Here is a 23,877-nt window from a genome sequence, read left to right on the forward strand (position 1 = left end):
TTATTTGGGAGAAATGTTGTCAGTAATTTATAGAATAAAACAAAAATGTACATTTTACGCAAACACATACCTTTACGCAAACACATACCTCATAGGAGTTGTCAAGTGTTGGTTCCATGTTTCATGAGCTGAAATAAAAGACCCCAGACATTTTCCATACAAACAAAAAGCTAATTTCTATCAAATTTTGTGCATGATCATTACACAGGTGCACCTTGTTCTGGGGACAATAAAAGACCACTCTAAAATGTGCAGTTTTTGTCACACAACACAATGTCAGAGATGCAATTGGCATGCTGACTGCACGAATGTCTACCAGAGCTGTTGCCAGAGAATTGAATGTTCATTTCTTCACCATAAGAAATTAGAATTTGGCAGTACATCCAACCGGCCTCACAACCGCAGACCATGTGTATGGCGTCGTGTGCGCGGACGTTTTCCTGATGTCAACGTTGTGAACAGAGTGCCCCATGGTGGCGGTAGGGTTATGGAATGGGCAGGCATTGACCCTTTTCCATTACACGACACACTGACATCATGCACAGATGCTCGTGACATTCAACATTGCCTAGATTTACGTTTTTATTACTTCTAAACAAAATAACTTTTTAGGTTCTCAAACGCTTATGTTTTCATTCCTACATGAACAGATTATATTTGGTTGTGATTTGCTAAATAATTATTTTGGATGTAGCAGTTGTTAGCTAGAATGCTAACACTCATTGATATAGGCTGTAGCAAAAGTTAGCCATTTTATTGGTTGAAGTTGAAGTGTTGAAGTATAATGCAGTTGATTTGCGATGATGACAACCATTATATGAAGCAGGACATTATGAGCCTTAACATCCAATTATAATCCAAAATTAGTGTGAAATGCTCTCATAAGCAACATGTAAATAGAGGCTTTTTTTGCTGGCGTTCTATAAGAACTCCCCCTTGTTCTCCTACCAACTAGCCCGCATCGCCCTCGTGCTCCAATGTTTGAAAACACAGAAGGGGGTCTATAAGCTACAGACAACGAACACAGTTGCATTTTATCGATGGCAATTTGAATGCTGAGATATACCGTGACAAGATCCTGAGGCCCATTGTCTTGCCATTCATCCGTCGCCATCACTTCATGTTTCAGTATGATAATGCACGGCCCCATTTCAGAAGGATCTGCACACAATTCCTGGAACCTGTAAATGTCCCAGTTCTTCCATGGCCTGCACACTCATCAGACACGTCACCCATTGAGCATGTTTGGGATGCTCTGGATTGACGTGTACGACAGCTTATTCCAGTTCCTGCCAAAGTCCAGCAACTTCGCACAGCCATTGAAGAGGAGTGGGACAACATTCCACAGGGCACAATCAACAGCCTGATCAACTCTATGCGAAGGTGATGTGTTGCGCTGCACGAGGCAAATGGTTGTCACACCAGATACTGACTGGTTTCCTGATCCACACCCCTACTTTAAAAAAAAAGGTATCTGTGACCAACAGATGCATTTCTGTATTCCCAGTCTTGTGAAATCCATAGATTACGGCTGTCATGACGTTGCCCTCTTCGGGTACAGCGAGCACAGTTGACCCCCCTCCCTCTGCACCAGCCCCCCCCCCCCCGACCTCTATACTCCTGACACCAGGCTCTGTAAGAAGAGGTTGTGAATTCCTATGAGGAGATTCTCTCCTCATGGCCACAGTATAGAGACAGAGTGAGTTTTCATAGACCACACAAAGGAATTTATTCTACCTCACAGAACTTGACAACAATATTCAGGTTCTGGAGAAGGTATAAAAGATCGGTGAAGAATCCAGCTATGAACAGGTCCGTTTGGTACAATTTTGTGAAACTCATGAGAGACAATACGGCCACATTACCATAATCATGTTTATACAATAGCCTCAGCTATGAGGCTTACATCTAAATGGTTGTATAAAATGAATGAATAAGGATGGAACTGTTTGTGAAATTGTGTAATGTGATTTTGGACTGTTTAATGAAGGAAACTCCAATTCCATGAGCACAGTTATGGTCTGGCGTCATGGGACAGGCCCTTTTCTGCTCTTCCGAATAAAACCCCCACCTAGGTTTTCTATCACCAGACCGAGCTTACCTCAATTACGAGATGGCTAAAGGTTGGAAACCAGCTTACCTCGATAACGAGAGGGCCAAGGTTTGACCATGCATTTCTCTGGCTGAACTTTTAACCATACCACATGGTTAAACTTTTAGACTATTGATACCGACAGAATAAGAACAAGTGTTTGATATTAAGTACTAGTCTGCAGCTAGGAATTCAGTATCATTGAACGCGAAGACCGACAACCGCCGAAAACAACTATTCTATAACGACATGAATGAATGTCACTCTGAACTATCCACTCTAACCACGAGAGAGAGAGAGAGAGAGAGAGAGAGAGAGAGCAGACAGACTCTCCAACAGAAACTAACTTTTCAACAGAGATCCCGACGACACACTGAGAGTAAATATATAGATTGATTGCAATTATTCCCGAATGAGTAGGCGTTCATGTGCAAAGGGTTAGCATTTCAATTGTTATAATTATCAACTCTGTAGTGCCTTCTCAGCTGACCCCACCCCCCTTTTGTATAACAAGCCGCCATGCCGGTTTAGCCCACTAGGGAACATTCCTCTATCATTTCTTTGTAACTATATCTACTGTTTGTTATGCATTTCTGTGAATTACTTAATTAGTAAATAAATGATTTTAAGACAATTGATGTATGGATGACTCATAGTGAAGACTGGGTTCGTGCAGATAACCAACAATTTACGACGTTTGGAATGAGACTGACATGAGGTAAAGAACACGTCATTAATCAGAAGACTAATTGATCAGATATTAAATATCTGAAAGTTATATTAGGAAAATTATAACTTTGTAATCTGAATATTTTCCTTGGTGCCCCGACTTCCTAGTTAATTACAGTTACACGATTAATCAGTTTAATCGCTTAATAATAATTACAGAGTTATTTGATAAATACATGTTCAGTTTTAATGATGCCAAAGACACGACAGGGCCTAATGAATTTATTTCAATTGACTGATTACCTTATTTCAAATGTAGCTCAGTAAGTTCCTTGAAATTGTTGCGTTTTTATATACTTTTTGTATACATTTACATTTGAGTCGTTTAGCAGACGCTCTTATCCAGAGCGACTAACAGGAGCAATTAGGGTTAAGTACCTTGCTCAAGGGCACATCGACAGGTTTATCACCAAGTTGGCTCTGGGATTCTAACCAGCGACATTTCGGTTACTGGCCCACACTCTTAACCACTAGGCTACCTGCCGCCCAAAATCCCCACCCAGTTGACTAATTTAAAAAATGGTGGAAGCCCTCAATGGCAATGTCCATGCTAAAATGGGTTATATCCATGATCAGTCCTCTATTTATCTCTATGACAACAGGCACAACACCCATATAAAGTTTATTTTTGGAAATTTGCGTAACAACCTAACCACTACAAAACTTATATTTGATCAAATAAGCCTCACGTAGCAAAATAGCAATTCCATTTTTTTGTAGACCAAATTTGAAACTCATTGACCTCATTTAGTGGGCTTATTGTCGTGGACAGATTTTCGCAGGAGTAAAACCTCTTGCTTCGCCAATTTCTCTCTGCTATCGGGAACTTCTTCCAGTGTGTGGATGGACTATTTCCGCTTTGGCATCTCCAATTGCGTTACCAACATTGAGGTGTAACACACATTGAGTGCTCCCTCTAATTCTCTCTCTCCCTCCCGGAGGACCTGAGCCCTGGCTGCCCCCAGTCCACCTGGTCGTGCTGCTGCTCCAGTTCCAACTGTTCTACCTGCAGCTATGGTACCCTGACCTGTTCACCGGACGTGCTGCCTTGTCCCGGACCTGTTGTTTTCAACTCTCTCTCTCTACCGCACCTACTGTCTCTAACTCTGAATGATCGGCTATGAAAAGCCAACTGACATTTACTCCTGAGGGGCTGACCTGTTACACCCTCTACAACCACTGTGACTATTATTTGACCCTGCTGGTCATCTATGAATGTTTGAACATCTTGGCCATGTACTGTTATAATCTCCACCCGGCACAGCCAGAAGAGGACTGGCCACCCCTCAGAGCCTGGTCCCTCTCTAGGTTTCTTCCTAGGTTCCTACCTTTTTAGGGAGTTTTTCCTAGCCACCACGTTCTACATTGCTTGCTGTTTGGGGTTTTAGGCTGGGTTTCTGTATAAGCACTTTGTGACATCAGCTGATGTAAAAAGGGCTTTATAAAAACATTTGATTTTATGATTTGATTGAGTTTAAACACCAAAAAAGACAATTGACATACATGATGATTACAACAGCTAAAGGCTCATAAATGTCTACCTTATGAAAAATAAATAAACAAACAAAAACCATATAGACAGTATACGATTACAAATAGTTCAAGAAACATTATCAACAACGATACAAAGGAAATGCTCTTACCCAATTCCATTGATCACCAACTTTCAATGTATGTTGCATTTTGGGGATACAAAATTGTCTGACTTGCATCTACATGTCACCGTGTCCACCTCCAGAATTACTCTGCATTACTCATGCAACTTTACTTGTGCAACTTCTGAAGCTACAGCTGGCTTGTCTGACGACGTCTTTACTACAACTTCTGAAGCTACAGCTGGCTTGTCTGACGACGACTCTACTACAACTTCTGAAGCTACAGCTGGCTTGTCTGACGACGACTCTACTTCAACTTCTGAAGCTACAGCTGGCTTGTCTGACGACGACTCTACTACAACTTCTGAAGCTACAGCTGGCTTGTCTGACGACGACTCTACTACAACTTCTGAAGCTACAGCTGGCTTGTCTGACGACGACTCTACTACAACTTCTGAAGCTACAACTGGCTTGTCTGACGACAACTTCTCACAAACTTTGATGCCTATAAATCCAGGCTATTTTGTTCTATCAGCCAAACTATCAAATACAACTCGTACATGATTGATCATAATTAAATAAGTTTGTTGTTGATATCTCCAAAGACAACACGGGTCTTTGAAGTTTGACAAAAAAGGGCTAGCATAAAGCTAATGCTAAATTCCTTTAAAATTCTTCTTCTCATGAACCGCAACTCAGATTCATTCAATATTTGGTATATAGACACTCTGTAATGGCCACTAGCTAAAATGGAGCAGTTCGGAGCAACACGACCGTTAGACCTGATTTCATTTTTCTGTGGATGATATTCACTAGCTAACGTCGCCATAACATTGTCTACAAGCGTGATTGAGGGGATTTCTATTGGATAAGCATTTTCTAGGCATCTTTATCTTTGGAATAGTAGCTGCCTTCAAAGATGGCCGCTCAATGCCAATGGAGGGCGCCACTGTCACAGACTGTACAGGTGTGTAACTGCGATGTCACTGTTATGGCCTGTACAAGTGTCTTACTGCACAGTGGTGTTACTGTGATGTCACTGTTATGGCCTGTACAAGTGTCTTACTGCACAGTGGTGTTACTGTGATGACACTGTTATGGCCTGTACAGGTGTGTTACTGCACAGTGGTGTTACTGTGATGACACTGTTATGGCCTGTACAGGTGTGTTACTGCACAGTGGTGTTACTGTGATGACACTGTTATGGCCTGTACAGGTGTGTTACTGCACAGTGGTGTTACTGTGATGTCACTGTTATGGCCTGTACAGGTGTGTTACTTTACTGGGGTGTTACTGTACAGGTGTTACTGTACAGGGTTGTTACAGGTCTGTTACTGTGATGAGGTCAATGTGATACGATACACTATACTTTATTGTCCATTTACATGGACAAATGATTTATATGGAAATTATTTTGGGAGAAAAAAAAACAGTACACGTGTTTGTGATAATGTCACAGTGATGACTTCCTGTAAACATACACCACTCCAGGTATGTACCCCTTCTCCGGCTCCGCTACGGCTTTCTCCCACTCCTCCACCTCTGTGATCGCCACGGGACCCCAGAGTCCCGCCCCCTCCATCAGCTCCAGCTCACGCTCCAGCGCTGCCTTGTACTCCAGGTTGTCATGGTTACCTCTGGTTGTCATGCAGACGTAACCACCTGGAAGGGGTAAAAGTGAGACATGGTGGGGAGTTTGTTTCTGTCTCTTTCTGTTTATAAATACACTATCTGGCTGTTTGTAGATCTCCATTGTTACTTGTTCCATATACACTGCCGTTCAAGAGGTTGGGGTAACTTAGAAATGTCCTTGTTTTTGAAAGAAAAGCACATTTTTTGTCCATTAAAATAACATAAAATTGATCAGAAATGCAGTGTAGACATTGTTAATGTTGTAAATGACTATTGTAGCTGGATACGTCTGATTTTTTATGGAATATCTACATAGGCGTACAGAGGCCCATTATCAGCAACCATCACTCCTGTGTTCCAATGGCACGTTGTGTTAGCTAATCCAAGTTGATCATTTTAAAAGGCTAATTGATCATTAGAAAACCCTTTTGCAATTATGTTAGCACAGCTGAAAACTGTTGTTCTGATTAAAGAAGGAATAAAACTGTCCTTCTTTAGACTAGTTGAGTATCTGGAGCATCAGTATTTGTGGGGTCGATTACACATTTACATTTAAGTCATTTAGCAGACGCTCTTATCCAGAGCGACTTACAAATTGGTGCATTCACCTTATGATATCCAGTGGAACAACCACTTTACAATAGTGCATCTAAATCTTTTAGGGGGGGTTAGAAGGATTACTTTGTCCTATCCCAGGTATTCCTTAAAGAGGTGGGGTTTCAGGTGTCTCCGGAAGGTGGTGATTGACTCCGCTGTCCTGGCGTCGTGAGGGAGCTTGTTCCACCATTGGGGTGCCAGAGCAGCGAACAGTTTTGACTGGGCTGAGCGGGAACTGTGCTTCCTCAGAGGTAGGGGGGCCAGCAGGCCAGAGGTGGATGAGCGCAGTGCCCTCGTTTGGGTGTAGGGACTGATCAGAGCCTGAAGGTACGGAGGTGCCGTTCCCCTCACAGCTCCGTAGGCAAGCACCATAGTCTTGTAGCGGATGCGAGCTTCAACTGGAAGCCAGTGGAGAGAGCGGAGGAGCGGGGTGACGTGAGAGAACTTGGGAAGGTTGAACACCAGACGGGCTGCGGCGTTCTGGATGAGTTGTAGGGGTTTAATGGCACAGGCAGGGAGCCCAGCCAACAGCGAGTTGCAGTAATCCAGACGGGAGATGACAAGTGCCTGGATTAGGACCTGCGCCGCTTCCTGTGTGAGGCAGCGTCATACTCTGCGAATGTTGTAGAGCATGAACCTACAGGATCGGGTCACCGCCTTGATGTTAGTGGAGAACGACAGGGTGTTGTCCAGGGTCACGCCAAGGTTCTTAGCACTCTGGGAGGAGGACACAATGGAGTTGTCAACCGTGATGGCGAGATCATGGAACGGGCAGTCCTTCCCCGGGAGGAAAAGCAGCTCCGTCTTGCCGGGGTTCAGCTTGAGGTGGTGATCCGTCATCCACACTGATATGTCTGCCAGACATGCAGAGATGCGATTCGCTACCTGGTTATCAGAAGGGGGAAAGGAGAAGATTAATTGAGTGTCGTCTGCATAGCAATGATAGGAGAGACCATGTGAGGAAATGACAGAGCCAAGTGACTTGGTGTATAGCGAGAATAGGAGAGGGCCTAGAACAGAGCCCTGGGGGACACCAGTGGTGAGAGCACGTGGTGCGGAGACAGATTCTCGCCACGCCACCTGGTAGGAGCGACCTGTCAGGTAGGACGCAATCCAAGCGTGGGCCGCACCGGAGATGCCCAGCTCGGAGAGGGTGGAGAGGAGGATCTGGTGGTTCACAGTATCAAAGGCAGCAGATAGGTCTAGAAGGATGAGAGCAGAGGAGAGAGAGTTAGCTTTAGCAGTGCGGAGAGCCTCCGTGACACAGAGAAGAGCAGTCTCAGTTGAATGACCAGTCTTGAAACCTGACTGATTTGGGTCAAGAAGGTCATTCTGAGAGAGATAGCAAGAGAGCTGGCCAAGGACGGCACGTTCAAGAGTTTTGGAGAGAAAAGAAAGAAGGGATACTGGTCTGTAGTTGTTGACATCAGAGGGATCGAGTGTAGGTTTTTTCAGAAGGGGTGCAACTCTCGCTCTCTTGAAGACGGAAGGGACGTAGCCAGCGGTCAAGGATGAGTTGATGAGCGAGGTGAGGTAAGGGAGAAGGTCTCCGGAAATGGTCTGGAGAAGAGAGGAGGGGATAGGGTCAAGCGGGCAGGTTGTTGGGCGGCCGGCCGTCACAAGACGCGAGATTTCATCTGGAGAGAGAGGGGAGAAAGAGGTCAAAGCACAGGGTAGGGCAGTGTGAGCAGGACCAGCGGTGTCGTTTGACTTGACAAACGAGGATCGGATGTCGTCGACCTTCTTTTCAAAATGATTGACGAAGTCATCCGCAGAGAGGGAGGAGGGGGGGCGGAGGGGGAGGAGGATTCAGGAGGGAGGAGAAGGTGGCAAAGAGCTTCCTAGGGTTAGAGGCAGATGCTTGGAATTTAGAGTGGTAGAAAGTGGCTTTAGCAGCAGAAACAGAAGAGGAAAATGTAGAGAGGAGGGAGTGAAAGGATGCCAGGTCCGCAGGGAGGCGTGTTTTCCTCCATTTCCGCTCGGCTGCCCGGAGCCCTGTTCTGTGAGCTAGCAATGAGTTGTCGAGCCACGGAGCAGGAGGGGAGGACCGAGCCGGCCTGGAGGATAGGGGACATAGAGAGTCAAAGGATGCAGAAAGGGAGGAGAGGAGGGTTGAGGAGGCAGAATCAGGAGATGGGTTGGAGAAGGTTTGAGCAGAGGGAAGAGATGATAGGATGGAAGAGGAGAGAGTAGCGGGAGAGAGAGAGCGAAGGTTGCGACGGCGCAATACCATCCGAGTAGGGGCAGAGTGAGAAGTGTTGGATGAGAGCGAGAGGGAAAAGGATACAAGGTAGTGGTCGGAGACTTGGAGGGGAGTTGCAATGAGATTAGTGGAAGAACAGCATCTAGTAAAGATGAGGTCAAGCGTATTGCCTGCCTTGTGAGTAGGGGGGGAAGGTGAGAGGGTGAGGTCAAAAGAGGAGAGGAGTGGAAAGAAGGAGGCAGAGAGGAATGAGTCAAAGGTAGACGTGGGGAGGTTAAAGTCACCCAGAACTGTGAGAGGTGAGCCATCCTCAGGAAAGGAACTTATCAAGGCGTCAAGCTCATTGATGAACTCTCCAAGGGAACCTGGAGGGCGATAAATGATAAGGATGTTAAGCTTGAAAGGGCTGGTAACTGTGACAGCATGGAATTCAAAGGAGGCGATAGACAGATGGGTCAGGGGAGAAAGAGAGAATGTCCACTTGGGAGAGATGAGGATTCCAGTGCCACCACCCCGCTGGCCAGATGCTCTCGGGGTATGCGAGAACACGTGGGCAGATGAGGAGAGAGCAGTAGGAGTAGCAGTGTTATCTGTGGTAATCCATGTTTCCGTCAGCACCAAGAAGTCGAGGGACTGGAGGGTAGCATAGGCTGAGATGAACTCTGCCTTGTTGGCCGCAGATCGGCAGTTCCAGAGGCTGCCGGAGACCTGGAACTCCACGTGGGTCGTGCGCGCTGGGACCACCAGGTTAGAGTGGCAGTGGCCACGCGGTGTGAAGCATTTGTATGGCCTGTGCAGAGGGGAGAGAACAGGGATAGACAGACACATAGTTGACAAGCTACAGAAGAGGCTACGCTAATGCAAAGGAGATTGGAATGACAAGTGGACTACACGTCTCGAATGTTCAGAAAGTTAAGCTTATGTTGCAAAAATCTTATTGACTAAAAAGACTAAAATGATACAGTACTGCTGGCTGGTGAAGTAGGCTAGCTAGCAGTGGCTGCGTTGTTGACTTTGTTTGAAAGTGTAGCTGGCTAGGTAACCTCGATAGTTTCAGTACTACACCATTATCATGATACAAAGGCAACTATGTAGCTAGCTAGCATAACACTAATCAAGACGTTCCTTTGTAATGTATTTAGTTTCTACAATGCTGCTCGTCGGTAATAGTTGGCTAGGTTTGGAAGATGGCGTCGCGGGGGACGAAAATAGCTGGCTAGCTAACCTCGATAATTACTCTAAACTACACAATTATCAAACTATGACAAAGACAACTATGTAGCTAGCTAATACTACACTAGTCAAATCATTCCGTTGTAATGTATTAGTTTCTACAGTGCTGCTAGTCGGTAAAGGTTGGCTAGCTAGCAGTGGGTTTGATGATGACTAGGTGTGTTGACTAAGTCTGGAGTCTGGGGAACGGGGTCGCGTCGCGGCGGACGAAAATAGCTGGCTAGCTAACCTCGATGATTACTCTAAACTACACAATTATCTTAGATACAAAGACAGCAAAGACAGCTATGTAGCTAGCTAACACTACACTAATCAAATCGTTCCGTTGTAATGTATTAGTTTCTACAGTGCTGCTAGTCGGTAGAAGTTGGCTAGCAGTGTTGACTGAGTTTGGAGAACGCGTCGCGGAGGATGAAAATAGCTGGCTAGCTAACCTCGATAGTTTCAGTACTACACCATTATCATGATACAAAGGCAAGAATGTAGCTAGCTAGCTATCTTGTTCTCTTCTGAAGGATTTAACTTAGAAAAGTGGTCCTCTTTAGCTCAGTTGGTTCTAAGCTGACATATGGAATTGTTTTGTGGTCATACCATGGATCATTTTGCTATTTCATTTAGAATTTTAGGACCACTTTAGACTCAAAATGTATATATATTTAAACGCTATTTGATAAAATATTGAATTTGGCCTTTACTACTATATTCCATAGAAATGCACTTAATAACACATTCATAAATGGCAAAAAAAAGACAGTCAAAAAAGCAAGCTCATCAATACAGGCTCATAATGGCCGGAAACGGAGAAATTAAGGCTATTCCATGCGAGAAATTGCCAAGAAATTAAAGATCTCGTGCGACAGTGTACAACTCCCATCACAGAACAGCGCAAACTGGCTCTAACCAGAATAGAGAGGATAGTAAGGCCCCAGTGCACAACTGAGCAAGAAGACAAGTACATTAGTGTGTCTAGTTTGAGAAACAGACGCCTCACAAGTCCTCAACTGCCAGCTTTATTATATAGTACCCACAAAACACCAGTCTCAAAACAAATTGCTTTTCTTTCAAAAACAAGGACATTTCTAAGTGATCCCAAACTTTTGAACTGTCGTGTATATAGAACAAGTGTATGTATGCATTTCAGTATTATTACTGAATAGTATACTTAAGCAATAATGCTCGAGGAGGTGTGGTATATGGCCATTCTTATAGAGCCCTTAGCTGGGTTATATTGGCCATATACCACAAACCTGGTTACAAACGCAACTAGAAGAGTAAACAAGTAATTTTGCATCATACCAGTGGTATATTGTCTGACATACCACAGCTTTCAGAACCCAAACTACCCGCTATATAAAGTGGTACTACATTATGTACAGTATGTTTTGTCCAATTAAAAACAGTCATGTGACCTGGTTTGGTGGCCTGGCACAACTCTCTGATGACTCTCACTGGCACTTGGCCGTCGCTTAGCGCCCCAACAATCACTACCACTTCAAACTGCGCTGTAGGAGGGTAGAGGAGGAGGACGACGAGTTACAGGGGTTGAGGAAGCAGAGGGAGAATAGAGAGGGGGGAAGGGGGAGAAGGAATAGAGAGGGGGGAGAAGGAATAGAGAGGGAGGATGAGGAGGAGGAGGGGGAAAGAGACAGAGGGTGAAGAGGAGACAGTGAGAAACTGTAGTAAACTCTTTTTCACCAAGTTGCTTTTCTTTCCCTGCATTTGTTTGTAATGTAATCTCCCAGGGTAAAGCATGTCTAATCTAATCTCCCTGCATGTTTGTAACGTAATCTCCCAGGGTAAAGCATGTCTAACCTAATCTCCCTGCATGTTTGTAACGTAATCTCCCAGGGTAAAGCATGTCTAACCTAATCTCCCTGCATGTTTGTAACGTAATCTCCCAGGGTAAAGCATGTCTAACCTAATCTCCCTGCATGTTTGTAACGTAATCTCCCAGGGTAAAGCATGTCTAATCTAATCTCCCTGCATGTTTGTAACGTAATCTCCCAGGGTAAAGCATGTCTAACCTAATCTCCCTGCATGTTTGTAACGTAATCTCCCAGGGTAAAGCATGTCTAACCTAATCTCCCTGCATGTTTGTAACGTAATCTCCCAGGGTAAAGCATGTCTAATCTAATCTCCCTGCATGTTTGTAACGTAATCTCCCAGGGTAAAGCATGTCTAACCTAATCTCCCTGCATGTTTGTAACGTAATCTCCCAGGGTAAAGCATGTCTAATCTAATCTCCCTGCATGTTTGTAACGTAATCTCCCAGGGTAAAGCATGTCTAACCTAATCTCCCTGCATGTTTGTAACGTAATCTCCCAGGGTAAAGCATGTCTAATCTAATCTCCCTGCATGTTTGTAACGTAATCTCCCAGGGTAAAGCATGTCTAACCTAATCTCCCTGCATGTTTGTAACGTAATCTCCCAGGGTAAAGCATGTCTAATCTAATCTCCCTGCATGTTTGTAACGTAATCTCCCAGGGTAAAGCATGTCTAACCTAATCTCCCTGCATGTTTGTAATGTAATCTCCCAGGGTAAAGCATGTCTAATCTAATCTCCCTGCATGTTTGTAACGTAATCTCCCAGGGTAAAGCATGTCGAATCTAATCTCCCTGCATGTTTGTAACGTAATCTCCTAGGGTAAAGCATGTCTAATCTAATCTCCCTGCATGTTTGTAATGTAATCTCCCAGGGTAAAGCCTGTCTAACCTAATCTCCCTGCATGTTTGTAACGTAATCTCCCAGGGTAAAGCATGTCTAATCTCCCTGCATGTTTGTAACGTAATCTCCTAGGGTAAACCCTGTCTAATCTAATCTCCCTGCATGTTTGTAATGTAATCTCCCAGGGTAAAGCATGTCTAATCTAATCTCCCTGCATGTTTGTAACGTAATTTCCCAGGGTAAAGCATGTCTAATCTAATCTCCCTGCATGTTTGTAATGTAATCTCCCAGGGTAAAGCATGTCTAATCTAATCTCCCTGCATGTTTGTAACGTAATCTCCTAGGGTAAAGCATGTCTAATCTAATCTCCCTGCATGTTTGTAACGTAATCTCCTAGGGTAAAGCATGTCTAATCTAATCTCCCTGCATGCTTGTAACGTAATCTCATAGGGTAAAGCATGTCTAATGTAGTCTCCCTGCATGTTTGTAATGTAATCTCATAGGGTAAAGCATAAAAGTCTGCCAGTATTCAAGTCAGAATAAATGTAATGGTCTAGTAATGTCTGATTGCTTCAGACAGATTGATATTTGCTGACTATTATGAACATGATCAGTTATACAAAGTTCAGTGGTACCAGCTTGGACAGGAAGTGGTTCGTCTCCCAGCATGCATTGCTTGAGGTCCTGGTAGAGGCCCGTCTTATTGGCCAGTTCCAACATGCCTTTGCTCCCATCAACGCCCACAAAATGCCTGAAGCCCATCCTTTTCAGCTGCATATCAGACAGACACAAAATCACAAACGTCATCACTCACCCCAAAGCTACACTCCATCCTGTGTACTGTGCAAAACTGTGTTAAAGCTACCTGACATTTTATCATAGGTGTCGGGGGTGTGATTTAGTGAGGCTCACCTGTGCTGCGACCAATCCAGTGCCACAGGCCACATCCAGAATCACTGCTGTCACCCGGTCGCCATGGAAACAGGGAGACAGGCAGTTTGCCGCCAGACTCGGCGCTCGATAGTCCAGAAGACCCACGTCCTGCGGTGGAGTTAACATACACACAGTTATACACAGTAGACACTGGAGTAGCCCAGTCTCTCTGGACCAGTTTATGTGTCGGGGGGCTAGGGTCAGTCTGTTACATCTGGAGTATTTCTCTTGTCTTATCCGGTGTCCTGTGTGAATTTAAATATGCTCTCTCTAATTCTCTCTTTCTGTCTTTCTCTCGGAGGACCTGAGCCCTAGGACCATGCCTCAGGAGTACCTGGTATGATGACTCCTTGCTGTCCCCAGTCCACCTGGCCGTGCTGCTGCTCCAGTTTAAACTGTTCTGCCTGCGGCTATGGAACCCTGACCTGTTCACCGGATGTGCTTGTTGCACCCTTGACAACTACTATGATTATTACTATTTGTGAACATTTTAACATCTTGACCATGTTCTGTTATAATATCCACCCTGCACAGCCAGAAGAGGACTGGCCACCCCTCATAGCCTGGTTCCTCTCTAGGTTTCTTCCTAGGTTTTTGGCCTTTATAGGGAGTTTTTCCTAGGGAGTTTTTCCTAGCCACCGTGCTTCTTTCACGTGCTTCTTTCACATGCATTGCTTGCTGTTTGGGGTTTTAGGCTGGGTTTCTGTCCAGCACTTTGAGATATCAGCTGATGTACGAAGGGCTATATAAATAAATTTGATTTGATTTGATAACAAGTCATTCACTACCGTATATGGGAAATAGGGTGCCATTTGAGATGTAGTCTACAGTAATGATCCTACCTGGTCATAGTTCTCTGCCCAGGTGTTGTAAAAGCCGACTTTATCCCCGGCCTCTGTGTTTTTGTGGGCTGATAGAATGACTTCCTTCACGTCCTCAAATGTTCTATATGACATTCTAGATTCTTGTCAATCCTTTTGGTGGAAGAAAATTCTGTAATCAATGTCATGCATTCAGAATACTAACCTTGGCCCAAGACACCAACGGTAACGATTGGATTGACCTTATTATGTCAGGGCTATCAAAATAGGTCATTGTCAATAAAACGTCACAATAATGTGCAGTGTTCGGCTGGTCCAACTCGAGGTGTCATTAAAAACAAATTCAGCCCCATTCCCAAAGTTACATATATTTTCATATGACCCTGCCCCTATTAAAACTAACTCAAAAATAATTATTACCAGCATAAATAACAATAACTGTAGTAACACTGTGTTTATAAATGGGGATATGGACCTTACCACTTTAGCATGGTTTTGTGGCACAGTCGATGACATGCAAGGCTAAAGGGCCAGAAGGTTTAGGGTTCGCCAACCACCATCGACGAGCTCACCATCTCTGCCTGTCTCATTACACTACGATCAGAGAAGGCTGCAGACAATGATCAGCTAGGGGGAAATCACATTTTCTACATTTTGATGCTATGTCTATAATTAAATTACATTTTCAGTGCCTTCGGAAAGTATTTAGACCCCTTGACTTTATCCACATTTTGTTACATTACAGCCTTATTCTAAAATGTACTAAATATATATTTTCTCTCAGCAATCTACACACAATACCCCATAATGACGAAGCGAAAAGTTTAAAATAAAAAATAAAATAAATGGATTTACAAAAGTATTCAGACCTTTTGCTATGAGATGCGAAATTGAGCTCAAGCGCATCCTGTTTCGATTGATCATCCTTGAGATGTTCCTACAACTTGATTGGAGTCCACCTGTGGTAAATTCCATTGATTGGACATGATTTTGGAAAGGCACACACCTGTCCCACAATTGACAGTGCATGTCAGAGCAAAAACCAAACCACGAGGTCGAAGGAATTATCCGTAGAGCTCCGAGACAGGATTGTGTCGAGGCACAGATGTGGGGAAGGGTACCGAAACATTACTGCAGCATTGAAGGTCCCCAATAACACAGCGGCATAAGCCTATGTGACAACTTGGGTGAATGATGATCGGCAACAGACAGAGCATCAGTATTAGAAGTAAAAATACAGCCAGACTAGCCTGCTACTGTGCCTTTCTGTAGTCTGTCCAGAGTAGACCCACAACTGACCCAAATGGAATGAAACATTCAAAATACAAGGCTTTTGCGCCATTACTCAAATAAAATTTTCACTGCAGTTTACGGCCTATAGTAGAACTGTACTTATTTGAAAACAATAATGCAATTATTCATTGATTATGGCGTTGTAGGATAGTCTAGGTAGGATCATTTTATTATCCATCAACAAGATCAATAGGGGTGATTTTTGAGCTGCATGTCTTCACTGCTCTTTTATGCGCAATGAAGCACATGACCTCTCCGCTGCCTATCAGCTATTCCTCTATCTTGTGGATTTATATAGAAAATTGGTGAAGATTTGAATTGTTTTATGTGTGGTATGATTGTTGTTAACCTATTGCAGATCTGGACAAATGATCCAACTACCACTATTGTCACTATGGATAGAGGGCAGGATAGACAGTTTGACGGGTAGACTAAGATCGAATCGTACCACACATGCTCTGACGCTCGTCGGATGTGGCAGGGCTTGCAAACCATTTCAGACTACAAAGAGAGCTGCCCAGTGACACGAGCCTACCAGACAAGCTAAACTACTTCTATGCTCGCTTCGAGGCAAATAACATTGAAACATGCATGAGAGCACCAGCTGTTCCGGAAGATTGTGTGATCACACTCTGCGCAGCCGATGTAAGACCATTATAAACAGGTCAACATTCACAAGGCCGCGGGGCCAGACGGATTACCAGGACGTGTACTGCGAGCATGCGCTGACCAACTGGCAAGTGTCTTCACTGACATTTTCAACCTCTCCCTGTCCGAGTCTGTAATACCAACATGTTTTAAGCAGACCACCATAGTGCCTGTGTCCAAGAACACTAAGGTAACCTGCCTAATTGACTACCATTTACATTTACATTTAAGTCATTTAGCAGACGCTCTTATCCAGAGCGACTTACAAATTGGTGCATTCACCTTATGATATCCAGTGGAACAACCACTTTACAATAGTGCATCTAAATCTTTTAAGGGACTACCGACCCGTAGCACTCACATCTGTAGCCATGAAGTGCTTTGAAAGGCTGGTCATGGCTCAAATCAACACCATTATCCCAGAAACCCTAGACCCACTACAATTTACATACCTCTCCAACAGATGATGCTCTCTCTATTGCACTCCACACTGCCCTTTCCCACCTTCATCGGCCAATTTTTTAAAATTAATTTGTAATAATGACAATTACAACAGTACTGAATGAACACTTATTTTAACTTAATATAATACATCAATAAAATCAATTTAGCCTCAAATAAATAATGAAACATGTTCAATTTGGTTTAAATAATGCAAAAACAAAGTGTTGGAGAAGAAAGTAAAAGTGCAATATGTGCCATGTAAAAAAGCTAACGTTTAAGTTCCTTGCTCAGAACATGAGAACATATGAAAGCTGGTGGTTCCTTTAACATGAGTCTTCAATATTCCCAGGTAAGAAGTTTTGGGTTGTAGTTATTATAGGACTATTTCTCTCTATACCATTTGTATTTCATATACCTTTGACTATTGGAAGTTCTTATAGGCACTTTAGTATTGCCAGTGTAACAGTATAGCTTCCGTCCCTCTCCTCACCCCTACCTAGGCTCAAACCAGGAACACATCGACAACAGCCACTCTCGAAGCATCGTTACCCATCGCTCCACAAAAGCCGCGGTCCTTGCAGAGCAAGGGGAACAACTACTCCAAGTCTCAGAGCGAGTGACTTCACCGATTGAAACGCTATTAGCGCGCACCCCGCTAACTAGCTAGCCATATCACATCGGTTACACCAGCCTAATCTCGGGAGTTGATAGGCTTGAAGTCATAAACAGCTCAATGCTTGAAGCACAGAGAAGAGCTGTTGGCAAACGCACGAAAGTGCTGTTTGAATGAATGCTTACGAGCCTGCTGCTGCCTACCATCGCTCAGTCAGACTGCTCTATCAAATATCAAATCATAGACTTATTTATAACATAATAACACACAGAAATACGAGACTTTGGTCATTAATATGGTCGAATCCGGAAACTATCATTTTGAAAACAAAACGTTTATTCTTTCAGTGAAATACGGAACCGTTACGTATTTTATCTAACAGGTAGCATCCCTAAGTCTAAATATTGCCGTTACATTGCACAACCTTCAATGTTATGTCATAATTATGTACAATTCTAGCAAATGAATAATGGTCTTTGTTAGGAGTAAATGGACTTCACACAGTTCGCAACGGGCCAGGCGGCCCAAACTGCTGCATGCACGGAACGCAAGAGAAGTGACACAATTTCCCTAGTTATAAGAAATTCATGCTAGCCTCTATGGGCTAGGTGGGACGCTGGCGTCCCACCTACGTAACAGCCACTTGCAGCCTGTGGCGCGATTTTCAAAACCTTAAAAATCCTATTACTTCAATTTCTCAAACATATGACTATTTTACAGCTATTTAAAGACAAGACTCTCGTTAATCTAACCACACTGTCCGATTTCAAAAAGGCTTTACAGCGAAAGCAAAACATTAGATTATGTCAGCAGAGTACCAAGCCAGAAATAATCAGACACCCATTTTTCAAGCCAGCATATAATGTCACCAAAACCCAGAAGACAGCTAAATGCAGCACTCACCTTTGATGATCTTCATCAGATGACAACCCTAGGACATTATGTTATACAATACATGCATGTTTTGTTCAATCAAGTTCATATTTATATCAAAAACCAGCTTTTTACATTAGCATGTGACGTTCAGAACTAGCATACCCCCCGCAAACTTCCGGGGAATTCGCTAACATTTTACTAAATTACTCACGATAAACGTTCACAAAAAGCATAACAATTATTTTAAGAATTATAGATACAGACCTCCTCTATGCACTCGATATGTCCGATTTTAAAATAGCTTTTTGGTGAAAGCACATTTTGCAATATTCTAAGTACATAGCCCAGGCATCACGGGCTCGCTATTTAGACACCCGGCAAGTTTAGCACTCACCATAATCATATTTACTATTATAAAAGTTTGATTACCTTTTGTTGTCTTCGTCAGAATGCACTCCCAAGACTGCTACTTCAATAACAAATGTTGGTTTGGTCCAAAATAATCCATTGTTATATCCGAATAGCGGCGTTTTGTTCGTGCGTTCCAGACACTATCCGAAATGGTAAAGAAGTGTCGCGCGCATGGCGCAATTCGTGACAATAAAATTCTAAATATTCCATTACCGTACTTCGAAGTATGTCAACCGCTGTTTAAAATCAATTTTTACGCCATTTTTCTCGTAGAAAAGCGATAATATTCCGACAGGGAATCTCCTTTTCGGCAAACAGAGGAAAAAAAATCACAAAGGCGGGGGCGGTCGGGTCACGCGCATAAGCCCAGAGTCCCTTGATCGGCCACTTGAGAAAGGCGATAATGTGTTTCAGCCTGGGGCTGGAATGACGACATTCTGTTTTTTCCCGGGCTCTGAGCGCCTATGGACGACGTAGGAAGTGTCACGTTAGAGCAGAGATCCTTAGTAAATGATAGAGATGGAAAAGAAGTTCAAGAAATGGTCAGACAGGCCACTTCCTGTAAAGGAATCTCTCAGGTTTTGACCTGCCATTTGAGTTCTGTTATACTCACAGACACCATTCAAACAGTTTTAGAAACTTTAGGGTATTTTCTATCCATATGTAATAAGTATATGCATATTCTAGTTACTGGGTAGGAGTGGTAACCAGATTAAATCGGGTATGTTTTTTATCCAGCCGTGTCAATACTGCCCCCTAGCCCTAACAGGCTAGCAGACAATATTAACTAAATATGCAAGTTTAAAAATATATACTTGTGTATTGATTTTAAAGAAAGGCATTGATGTTTATGGTTAGGTACACATTGGTGCAACGACAGTGCTTTTTTCGCGAATGCGCTTGTTAAATCATCACCCGTTTGGCGAAGTAGGCTGTGATTCGATGAGAAATTAACAAGCACCGCATAAATTATATGCAACGCAGGACACGCTAGATAAACTAGTAATATCATCAACCGTGTGTAGTTAACTAGTGATTATGTTAAGATTGATCGTTTTTTATAAGATAAGTTTAATGCTAGCTAGCAACTTACCTTGGCTTCTTGCTGCCCTCGCGTAACAGGTAGTCAGCCTGCCACGCAGGCTCCTCGTGGAGTGCAATGTAAGGCAGGTGGTTAGAGCGTTGGACTAGTAACCGGAAGGTTGCAAAAACGAATCCCCGAGCTGACAAGGTAAAAATCTGTCGTTCTGCCCCTGAACAAGGCAGTTAACCCACCGTTCCTAGGCCGTCATTGAAAATAAGAATGTGTTCTTAACTGACTTGCCTAGTAAAATAAAGGTGTAAAAAAACAAAAAAAATATTAAAAAATATATAATAATACACAAAAAAAAATTAAAATAACAAAAAATAAATAAGCCATAATTAAATCGGCCATTCCGATTAATCGGTCGACCTCTAGTTGAAAGCTTCAAGTTCCTTGGTGTCCACATCACCAACAAACTAACATGGTCCAAACACACCAAGACAGTCGTGAAGAGGGCACAACAAAATCTTTTGCCCCTCAGGAGACTGAAAAGATTTGGCATGGATCCTCAAAAGGTTCTGCAGCTGCACCATTGAGAGCATCCTGACTGGTTGCATCACTGCCTGGTATGGCAACAGCTCGGCCTCCGACCGCAAGGCACTACAGAGGGTAGTGCGAACGGCCCAGTACATCACTGGGGCCAAGCTTCCTGTCATCCAGGACCTCTATACGAGGCGGTGTCAGAGGAAGGCCCTAAAAACTATCAAAGACCCCAGCCACCCTAGTCAGACTTTTCTCTCTGCTACCGCATGGCAAGCGCTACTGGAGCGCCAAGTCTAGGTCCAAGAGGCTTCTAAACAGCTCCTACTCCCAAGCCATAAGACTGCTGAACATCTAAAGTATCTAGACTATTTGTATTGCCCCTTCCCCCTCTTTTACACAGTTGCTACTCTGTTGTTATCATCTATGCAGTCACTTTAATAACTCTACCTAAATGTACATATTACCTCAACTAACCGGTGCCCCCACACATTGACTCTGTACCAGTACCCCCTGTATATAATCTCGCTATTGTTATTTTACTGCTGCTCTTTAATTACTTGTTACTTTTATTGATTATTCTTATCCGTATTTTTTTTAACTGCATTGTTGGTTAGTGGCTCGTAAGTAAGCATTTCACGTGTTGTATTTGGCCATGTTACTAATAAAAATGTATATATGATCGACCTACTACTGCAGTCACTATGGACAGAGGGCAGGATAGACAGTTGACTGGTAGAGAATACTGACCTGTTGTATAGTAAGAGTGTGGAAATACCAAACACCTTTATATGGGAGGCGCAAGCAGATGTGGAAAATGTGGCTATATGGAAGACATATAGTAAAACCTGCAAAATGGGGGGAAACGCACTCCCCTCCTGTGTCCATTAACGTTATATGTTTATTTTTTTAACTCCTCAATGCAACAACAACAAAAAGAGTTTGACCCCCTGCCAGCAAATGTCTAACTGTCCCTTAGCTGACACGTTGACTTTGCAAGCTACCACAGTACTTTTTTCTCTAACCAACGTAGGCCTGCCTACCTAGAGAAGTTATCTAATGTAACCACCTTTATAACATTGTTTTTAATAGTGTTTAATCACGATTGCTGCTGACAGACAGGATAGACAACATTGATTGATGGACCACGTCAGTCAAATTGGCTAGATAGGTAATAGAAGACCACGTCAATGTCGCTAGTTAACAAATTCATTTTCAGTGGTAAAACTAGATGGCCAAATATAGTTTGATTTGCTTGCCATCTAATACTGGTGATGGCAGTAGTCCGACTGACAACTTTACCAGGAGGTTGAGGACTCTTTCCAATAGCCAAATCTGAAAAAGCAACCTACAGTAGATGATACGTTTGCATAGATAGCTAGCTAACGTTACAGTACATGCCAAATGGATAAGATACCACACGTATCTGCTAAATTGTTTTTTTTACTCGTCATGAAAAGCATGCACTTAGCTACATGCTGTACAACTCTGATGATAGAGCTAAATGTGGAATAATCGGAAATGTATTTCTGACTATGCTCTTCAAGAGGTGACGGTATTAAAACCAAAACAACACGTGGTTGTCAATGGTTTTAGCGGAACTGGGGGTCTCCTTGCCCCCCAGCAGCCAAATCCAACGCTCTGCACAGTATTGTGACATTTATTGTTAAAGATCTATAGGACATTAAAGTCATTTCAAAACAACTGTTTCAATTTTAGGCTTAAAAACAGTTTGTTCTATAGATTAGGGAAGTCATTGATTCCCACAATGCATGATCAGCACATACAACATCAAAGGCTACAACTAAGCATGTCAAAAGCATGAGGAAAGATGAGGAAACAGCCCGCTTCTGTACTGGTGTAGACTTTCTGAGGTCATTCAATGGCGCAAGACTAACCATGCATCTAATTTTATTTACTGTTATCACTCATGTTTTTACTTACCAGATGACTTAGCTAGCTAGCTACACTAGAAAACTGGAATGACTTTGGGGTGGCACAGATGTGACGCACACACGCAATGCAAACGGGAGTCCAACAAGTGTTTCAACTATATAGTAAAATATTAAAAAAAAAAAAAAAAAAAAATGTGACTTGGGGTATTAATTAAGGGTTATTGTTAGGCATACGGTTAACCGTCTGGATAAGGTTAGGTTAAAATCCAAATTTGAAGAAGAAAATTGTAGAAATGGGCGGGGTTTGTGACTGTGGTAACTAGTGACCACCAAGTCCAAGTACCAGCGGTATCAGAGAAAGGGAGGAGATAGGAATCGCATTCCAAGTACTAGAGACATTAGAGAAAGGAGATAGGAAACGAATTGGGCATTGAATGGCGAAACGTATACCACCCACCCAGCAGACTGTTGGACCAATCGCGTTCACGTTTGTCAGTTGCTAACATAATCCCTTCTCAGTCAGGGTATGAGTCGATAAACCTGCCTATTTTCCTCGAAAGTACGTATTTTCGCGATTCCAACGCTCTACTATATTACAGAAAACAAGTTAGTTATCTCACATCTCGGAAAATATTTGTAATGTTGTACATGCTAATGTTGGGTTGTCGCGCTAGCAAAGCAATTGACTCCCATTCTCTCCATGAAGGAAAACTCACCTTGGCCCAGAGTGCACCGCGTAGCCCGTTGACGATGCAGGGGAAACGCACACAATGGGCGTTAATAGGATTCCCTTCTCCTCAAAGGGATCTCTGCTAGTGCACGCGTATTTGGGAATTCATAGTTAGCTACGTTGTAATTCACGTCCCTATATTATGAGCGTTTAGCTAACAAGTAATCGGTTTTACCGTTCTCTTTTAAAAGCTCCTTCTGTACAAAGTTGTCGAAGCGGCAGTTTTTTTTAAAATTATTTTGTCATTATGGATGTTTGGAGAAAGTTTCGCCCGTCCCACAACTTGTTTTGGTCCGCTTTCGTGGCGTAAAACTTGTTCGTGTTATTATAGCCAATAACTTTACTGTTAGCTAGCTTCGAAAGGTTCGGTGGCTTTCCCAGCCAAATCTCAGCCTTTCCTGTTTACTCTTGGACGGCAGGAGTGGAGCAGTTTGTTCCTGTGACTCGGCCTTGTCTAGTAACGTCAGTGACTTTTTTTTTCCTTAAGTAAAGGTTTAGCTACATTTAATGAACTTTTTCTAAAGCTAGCAGATATGACACCAAAAAATGGTTTAGACGTTGTTAATAATTTCTGACTAGTTACAAAGCCGTTGTGCTAATTTACTAGCTAGTTTAGCTAGACCAAACACAGGCTACCTTACTTTGCGCATGTGTAAACAAATAGCTAAAACACATTCATGTTGTGAATAATTATATTTGAAGGAATAGCAGTGTTGACACCCTGTAGTTAATGAACTCTATAAATCTGGGACAAACTGTGAGTAAGAAGTGTTTGCTAACTAGCTAACTAACAGTAGTTAAGTTAGATGCTGATAGAGGATGGTCACAACAAGAGGGTAACGATAGATTCACAAGAATCTAACAACTCATTTAACTAGTTACGCTAGACCATTTTCTTTACTT

General features: G+C 43.1%; 2 protein-coding genes across 17 annotated transcripts in view; one reads left to right on the top strand and one right to left on the bottom strand.

The window, feature by feature from the left end:
* Positions 1-1,627: 1,627 nt before the first annotated feature.
* mettl27 (methyltransferase like 27) lies at positions 1,628-23,245 on the bottom strand. 3 transcript variants are annotated; one of them, XM_014129710.3, is made up of 6 exons: positions 22,961-23,245; positions 14,522-14,653; positions 13,659-13,787; positions 13,382-13,517; positions 11,491-11,583; positions 1,629-6,078 (listed from the first exon to the last, which is right to left on the bottom strand). In XM_014129710.3, the coding sequence occupies exons 2-6, from the start codon at positions 14,633-14,635 to the stop codon at positions 5,870-5,872; spliced, it is 681 nt and encodes a 226-aa protein (XP_013985185.1). In that variant the 5' UTR covers positions 14,636-14,653; positions 22,961-23,245; the 3' UTR covers positions 1,629-5,869. The 3 variants fall into 3 exon arrangements, with proteins under 3 accessions (XP_013985186.1, XP_013985185.1, XP_013985184.1); XM_014129709.3 differs by lacking the exon at positions 22,961-23,245 and adding an exon at positions 22,294-22,546; XM_014129711.3 differs by lacking the exons at positions 11,491-11,583; positions 22,961-23,245 and adding an exon at positions 22,294-22,546 and having other exon boundaries at positions 1,628-6,078.
* The window catches only part of nf2b (NF2, moesin-ezrin-radixin like (MERLIN) tumor suppressor b), a 40,611-nt gene continuing 39,411 nt past the window's right edge, over positions 22,678-23,877 (top strand). For 12 of the 14 annotated variants that reach the window (XR_001319327.3, XR_014379486.1, XR_014379484.1 and 9 more), the window contains exon 1: positions 23,153-23,436. The gene's annotated coding sequence lies outside the window, so the exon portion shown is untranslated. Of the gene's footprint in view, positions 22,804-23,152; positions 23,437-23,877 lie in introns of those variants that run through there. The other 2 variants (XR_006757707.2, XR_006757711.2) reach the window with 1 other exon arrangement.

This window comes from Salmo salar, chromosome 11, assembly GCF_965601325.2.
Source record: "Salmo salar chromosome 11, fSalSal1, whole genome shotgun sequence".
In the NCBI taxonomy this organism is placed as follows: domain Eukaryota; kingdom Metazoa; phylum Chordata; class Actinopteri; order Salmoniformes; family Salmonidae; genus Salmo; species Salmo salar.